A 7,292-nucleotide genomic window follows, 5' to 3' on the forward strand; every position below is an offset into this window, starting at 1 on the left:
TCCTGCTGTCTCAAGGTTCACTCGTCGTCACGCTGAAAACTTGTTCTTCTTCCGCATGAGCAGAATGAAATCTGCAACTTTAAATTCCAGCAGTGATTAAAGTGACAGTGAGTGACAAAATGTAAGGTTTAAAATCTCATCAGAATTTTAATGAAACAGATAAAAACCTACTGTCTAAGATTAAATATGTGAAACAATTTAATGAGCACATGGATGGAGGAAGGCGGCGGCAGAGGGGGAACGGCAGCGTACGGTTCTTCGAAACCCCTCACGTGTCTGATGACTTGAGCGGGAATAAACCCTGACCAGCTTCAGTATCAGGATCAGTAAACATATTGATCCATGCAGATCAGTTTAACCTGGCACCTTCCCCAGCCGGCTGACAGAGAGACCAGGGTGCGTAGCCCCTGGACCGTCTTCTACCACTGGAAGCAGCAGCGGCAGCAGTTTAAGAGACATAAATCTCTGTAAGTTGCCTTTTCTTTTCACATTTACAGTGTTGTTGTTTTTTTTTGTTGAAGTAAATGGAAAACCAAATGTGACTTTAGTGCCTCTATCAAGGCCGTGTTCTTCATTATTGATCAGACCACGACTCTCTCTCTCTCTCTCTCTCTTCAATATTCTGCTACCATTCTATCTTCTTTCTTTTCCTTCTGTCTCCTCTTTCTCTCTCTCTCTCTCTCTCTCTCTCTCTCTCTCTCTCTCTCAGTAGGATGATGTGGCGTATGCACCGTCGCTCCAGGACAATCTGTCTGTCCTTGGCTCTGGTCTCAGTTTTCCTCCACCTCCTCCTGTCATTTGTCTCGCTCTCCTTCAACCAGCAGCCCTGCAACCCCCTGCTGCCAGCGAGGACACACATCCTCAGGGACCTGGCACGTACAAACTCCACCTCGGTGGGGATCAGTAGTCCAGGAGTTCCAGATTCCTCCCGTTCAGGTGCCGGTGAGGATGCGGAAGTTCCCACGGGAAGGCCTGGTGGTAAAAACCTCTCGGCCAGCGTTGCTGGTGGCGCTGCTGAGCTGTTGGAGTCCGGGCTCTCAAAGCTGGAGGCGCTTTTCCAGCATCCACTTTACAACATTCCCGGCCCGCCCATCGCCGAGGACGACTGGCTGCTGAGAGTCCAACCGAAGGCCAAAGCCAGCGAGAGGAGCTCGCAGATGTGGTCAGTGTGCACCCTCAACTCAAACATTCACAAACGCCCCCGAGGTCGCGTGAGAGAGGTTCTCTCGCAGGTCAGCGGTACGTCCTCGCCCCCGCCATCTGGATTACGCAAGAACAAACCAAGCTGATTTCCATTAAAGGGGTGGAGCTTAATCTGAGAATTTAATTCGAACAGACACAGGACCTTTTGGATAATTTTGTTTATTGTTGTTAAATATATATATATACTTCACATTTTAAGTCTCAGGAAATGTTACATGGACATTTTATGAAAATATTCAGGCATTTTAGCGAGGACGCCATCTATTAACATTTAGTATCCTGATAAAAATGTAGTGTAGTTCAGTGGTCTTGAAAAGCAAAACAAAAAAGAAACTCACGCAGTAAAATGTGGAACGCCAGCGTGATGTTTTCCTGTCGCAGCGACCTTTGACCTGCTGTGGACGCTTGTGCCAAATGTGAAGGAATTCCCCCCACCTGGTCCTGACGTGTCTCAGTCGTTAGCCCGGGATGGTAACGCATCCCCAGAAGGAAATTCCTGCCCTGGACGTTCTTTACTTTCCCTGCTGTACCACACAAATGACAGACGTCCAGTTATTCCCACTCTCAGCGTCACGCCCGTCTGTCGTCTCTGTCCAGGGTGAGCGCCAGTCGGGACGGCTACGAGGACATCCAGTGGACCAGCAGCACCAACACCCACCCACCCTGGCTGCGCTTCCACCTGGGAATCTCCCGCTGGCAGCTCTACCCCCACCAGGACCCCAACATGGGGCTCCTGACCCAGCAGCTCGCCACGCACCGCATTGTCAGCGCAGGTCTGCCACACAGCCGCCCTCCGGGTTCTGGTCCCGTTCACCAGCCTCATTAACCATCACTCCCATCAGAAGTGAACTGACACCGCTTCAGTCTCTAACTGGTTCCCAGTGGAGGAACCAGTCAGATCAGGTTCAGGCAGACAAACCTCATGAATGAAGGACTTTTAATGTCACATTCAGGCCATGAAATCAAAACACAGCAAGAACGCCAAACCACCGCCTCGGACGTTGTTGTCATTCAGACAACAACAACAATACGAAACACAATAATGATCCCTTTCATTTACAGGCGTCCTTCTCTGCACTCAAGGGCATTCTGACCACGATAACCACACCACACGTGACTAACGCCAATAAATGACCCGATAAAAATGTCTCAAATAAAATGGGTATGGAAAATAGCTTCAGGACACGCACGGAATTACAAGCGAAAGCATTCAGACGAAAACAGCCTGACGAGCAGAAAAAGTACAAAATAAAAGCACAGGCGAGTTGAATGTAAAGATAGGAAAGTAAAAATATTCAGTTCGATATCTGAATCCCTCGGTAGCCACGGGGCAGATCTGGTTCTCACCAACCTGCAGGAACTCTGGAACCAATGCATTCTGAGTCCAGGGCCCCGTCCGACCCACCCAGGACCGCCCTTCCTGTGTGTCCATGCGTCTTTTTGATTCCTATTCAGTATCGTGTCTTCACTTGTCACCTGTCTCACCTGTCTCGTCCTCCTGGGATCTTTCCCCAACAACGAGGGACGTAACCCTGCAGCTTCGTTGTGTTTGAATGTTTAATGTGTTCTTATTTGTCCAAAACAAAAAACTGAATCTAACTCAGGACGAACCCCACAAGGGAACTGAAAATCTCCTCCTGTGAGATTTGATTGTGTTTCAGTTCTGGTCTCCCTCATCTCGTCTGCATGCTGAACTTCCTCGTTTGGCCACCTCTTTGTTGTAACCGTGGTTGGGACGGAGGTTACCGGGACTCGCGCCAGTCCAGTGATAAGATGGCCGGTGTTGTGGCTGTGGCTGGGCGACCTACGCCAGTTCCATCTTTCCTATTTTTGCTGCCGACGTCACTCCCACCGCCGCCGCCAGAGCGAACGTGTCAGACGAGCACAGGCGAGGTGTTTGGAAGTAAAGCACTTCAGCATCTGAGTCAGTTGAGGCGGTGACTCAGTCCACCTCTTGAATAAATCAGTGACAGACTTGTCAGACTGCCTTCTGCAGGGGACCTGAGAAATGAAACAACTTCTTTGTTCCAGCCTCAAGCTGTGGTGGTCCGGGGGGGCGCGGGGGGGGGGGGGGGGTGCGATTGTGTGGAAACGATGACCCCTGAGATTTTAGGGCAAGACTTTCAAATTCAGAAGGACTTTGATGTTTCTCTGAAGTGAAAGTTCCTCTGATGCTGTGAGAGGCCTCAGCAGAGGATGGGCCGGAGTACAGGAGGTCGGCAACATCCAGCTGTCCATCACTGCATGCTGTGTACTCGCGTGTGTGTGTGTGTGTGTGTGTGTGTCCGTTTCCCAGCAACTTATTTTTATCCACCCTAACCCTTAACAGGATAAGAGCAGTAGAAAATGGATGGATGGGAGGTACCACATGAGACAAGAGTGATGGGAGTGGAGACTCCCTCAGTTCTCCAATTCCTCGAAGGTTTTTTTTGTGTCTTTTTCAAATTAAAAGAAAAGTTTGAATCTCTAATTTGAAGTAATCACAAACCTCAGATTTAGAGACTCGGCGACTCTTGTGACTGACCAGCTGCTCATCCTTGCAGATTTTTCCCAAACTTTGTCTTTGTTTCTGGACAGCAGCAACATGTCCCATACTAGCTGCTCTCTCTCTGTCTCTCGCTGTTTCTCCTTCTCTCTCTCTGTCTCCCTCCTCTCTCTCTCTCCTTCTCTCTCTCTGTCTCCCTCCTCTCTCTCTCTGTCTCCCTCCTCTCTCTCTCTGTCTCCCTCTCTCCTTCTCTCTCTGTCTCTCTCTCTGTCTCTCTCATTATGAAGCCTTTTTTCACTCTAAACCAAATGATGGAAACGCTCTCAAGGTTCTTCTTCTTTTTTTTTGCAACATTTCCACCGTTTGATTGAAAGCCGACTGACAATTAAATGCAAACAGAGTTCCTGTGTCTTCTAGTTGAGCTCAACTTGTGAGGACCGACCTGTTGAACTCCTGTTGTTGTGAGGACATTTCTGCTCTAAGGGGACTTCCTGGGTGGGAGATCAGACGCAGCTGATGGGGATTATTTCAACAGAAAGTATTCCAATCACTGCTCAACCATCGTCATGATGATGTGTCGAAAATCATTTTTCAAGTCAACAAAATGCTCTCAGTAAAAGTTTCAACTGATGGTACGAAAGATATGCTGACAAAATGTCTCATTTCAGAACAAAAGCACGAACAAAATAGGGAAAAAAAAAACAACAAATAAAAGCTGGATGAAGAAGAGTGGGCCAACTTCAACGCTTACGTTTTAGAACAGATGATCATCGAGGCTGAGAACGCTGAGGAAAACCTGTTGAAATCTATTGAGCAGGGCGGATATGACACACACACACACACACACACACACACACACACACACACACACACACACACAAATATTAGGGATGAATTATTCCTCCGTGTATTATGATGGTAGAAAAAGTATCACTTCAAGTAAACATGCTGCCAGATTTAACAGTATAAGCAGTGTGTGTGTATGTGTGTGTGTGTGTGTGGACAGCAGTGAATGTACACACTGGTTTAACCGTGTTCTCGAGCCCGGTGGTGACGCACGTACTTCCCTGCTTCATGCGTGTGCCCCATTAATGGCCGTGCACTTGATCACGGCACAATGTGTTAGTGTTTTTTTTCTTCTTCTTTTTTTTGCACTGTTGCCACGGTAACGCTCTCAGTCCTGCTTTTCAGTGCAGAAGTCTGGAGGGACGCAACTGAAGCTGGTGATGTCATTTCCTAACTATGGACAAGCCATGTTCAAACCCAAGAAGTGAGTGTGCACCAGCAACGCGCTGCTTGTGTTCTAGAGTGAGAGAGTGTGAAAAAAACAAACAGCCCTGGAAATAATCCCTCTGAACACAGGGACAGAGGAGGGACGATGACCAGGGCTGTGCCTGATGTACTGCAGTGTGTACAAAAGGTTTCTTTGTAGTACGAACACTGCTGATCTACTGTGTCTTTCCTTGCAGGCAGGCGAGAGACGAAGAAACCAACTACAACCTCTACTACTTCTCCGACTTTGAGAGGCACAATGCAGAAATCGCAGCTTTTCACTTGGACAGGTCTCAAGTTGAATTTGCCAGAAAACTACAACCCACCATAATCCAGCGCTCGGTGGTCCCGTAAACGCTGCGTGTTACATAACGTCCTGTTGCGTTGTCGTCCCTCCTCCCTTCCCTCACCCGGTTTTCTCTTCTTCTCTTTGCTCGTCTGCGTCCTCGTCTCACATTTTCCTCCGGGCTCTCTGCAGGATTTTGGGTTACAGGAGAGTCCCCCCCGTAGTCGGGAGGCAAGTGGACGTGGTGAAAGAGATCAAAGACGTCACCACTGACCGGAAGCTGGCCCGCACCTTTTTTACTTCCCCCGGTAGCATTCATGAAAATGCACATCCATTATTTATTTATCCTTAAAATAGCTTTGAACATCAACATGAATCTCTCTCCTCCTCTCCTCTCCTTGCTCCCCTGGCTCCCCCTAGTGGGCAATGTGTGCTTCTACGGCCAGTGCACCTACTACTGCTCCACTGAACATGCTGTGTGCGGTCAGCCCAGGACCCTGGAGGCCTCCCTGGCCGTCATGCTGCCGGACCTGTCCCTGGCAGCCCGGAGGAGCTGGAGGTCCCCCTGGAGACGCTCCTACAGCCGCAGTAAACTGGCAAAGTTAGTGGGTCTTAAGCCACACACGGAACCGTGTGACCCGAGAGAACACAGTGACCAAAAAAAACCCCGTCCAGAATGTTCACTGGTCACAGCCCCGAGCCACAGCAGCAGCCAGGTTGCAGTTTGATATCAAACGATCATGACCCCGATGTCTGGCCTTGTCAGTTTGAAGCCTCTGTCACAGAGATGTCAGAGGTCAAAACAGCTTCTTCCGGTTAGCACCCCGCTAACTTCAGGGTAAATGACGAGAATTAATAGTTCAATCGTGCAGCTGAAGGTGTTGTCAGATGCAAGGGGATCAAACCGTGACCGAATCATGACGGCAGACTGGAGTGGCAAAACCCACCGTTTCACTGCTGCTGCTTTTATAATGCATGACTATGGCGAGGAGTCTCTCAGGGTCACGGTGCATCACATGACTTCGGGGGAGGGGCATTAAAAAAAATCAGATTTTCATTGGATGCAACGTTAATGCAGAGCCCTTGATGCAGCATGAGAGGTTAAAATGCTTGGAGTACCTTGACAGCAGTAGAAAAGTAAGGAATTTGGTGCAGAAGTTTTTGGATCGGTACTTGCCACCTGTCAGATGAACGAAGAGCTGACGCAGGATTCAAACTAGGAAGACGTATTTTGATCTCCTGAAAGGGTGGCTTTAAACTTTACGTAGAGCGCGCGTAAGTATTTTTGTTTCACATTTACTCCTTTATATTTTCAGAACGGGCTTTTTAGTTTGACACTTTTGAGGCCGGTTCTACTCTCACCAGGCGGATGTCTGTTGGGTTCTGCTGCCTGACAGCAGCAACATGATGGTGTGTTTCAGGTGGCAGACCGACCCCCATTACTGCTCCACAATAAAGAAGACTCCCCCGTACGACAAAGGAACAAGACTGGTGGACCTCATGGATCTGGTTGTCCTGGACTTCCTGATGAGTAGGTCGACACCTGCACATTTACATTCTAAACCAGGCCGGCGAGGTTTTGTTTTAATTTCTGGCTTGTGATGTCTCACTCATCCCTTTCTTGTCAGCCATAATAATAACAACGCTGATTTTGAGGCGGGTCAGGTATCATGTAGCCGTCTCTGGTGGTTGTGCGCCGCCATGACAAGTCAAAGACTTTGTAGTTACATGATCAAGGTAACTAGGCTGAGGCGTTGTTGATGTCCAGGGAGCTCAACGTCAACGTCACATCAAACCCCTGACGTCTGGCTCATAAAACTACGCCAGTGCCTGGAGGGCCCTTGTTCACATATTCACCAGTATCAGCATCAGCAATACAAAATACTACATGATATCGCTGATATTACTGTTACATTGATATTATTTACAAGAAGGATCATGTAATAATCACATTTGGTGTATTTCTACACATTTAAACTGTATACGATGCGTTGTAGCTGTCTCACATCTAGTTACGGTCTTCCTAAGTGTCACTGAAGGTTCTGG

General features: G+C 48.4%; 1 protein-coding gene across 1 annotated transcript; it reads left to right on the forward strand.

Annotated features, from left to right (window-relative positions):
- The first annotated feature begins 371 nt into the window (after window positions 1–371).
- Window positions 372–6,702, forward strand: LOC147257972 (uncharacterized). The gene is made up of 4 exons (XM_086210338.1): window positions 372–467; window positions 710–1,162; window positions 1,801–1,976; window positions 6,668–6,702. The coding sequence occupies exons 2-4, from the start codon at window positions 714–716 to the stop codon at window positions 6,700–6,702; spliced, it is 660 nt and encodes a 219-aa protein (XP_086066464.1). The 5' UTR covers window positions 372–467; window positions 710–713.
- The last annotated feature ends 590 nt before the right edge of the window (window positions 6,703–7,292 follow it).

This window comes from Aulostomus chinensis, chromosome 8 (genome assembly GCF_037954235.1).
Source record: "Aulostomus chinensis isolate RoL2024-O1b breed Wild chromosome 8, RoL_Achi_v1.0, whole genome shotgun sequence".
In the NCBI taxonomy this organism is placed as follows: Eukaryota; Metazoa; Chordata; class Actinopteri; order Syngnathiformes; family Aulostomidae; genus Aulostomus; species Aulostomus chinensis.

Bases quoted from the DNA above. Each gene is read 5' to 3' on its own strand.
- LOC147257972 (XM_086210338.1), top strand. From the start codon at position 714: ATGATGTGGCGTATGCACCGTCGCTCCAGGACAATCTGTCTGTCCTTG. The intron at 1,163-1,800 runs GTCAGTGTGCAC...GTCTCTGTCCAG, and splicing joins GAGAGGAGCTCGCAGATGTG to GGTGAGCGCCAGTCGGGACG. The intron at 1,977-6,667 runs GTCTGCCACACA...GGTGTGTTTCAG, and splicing joins GCACCGCATTGTCAGCGCAG to GTGGCAGACCGACCCCCATT.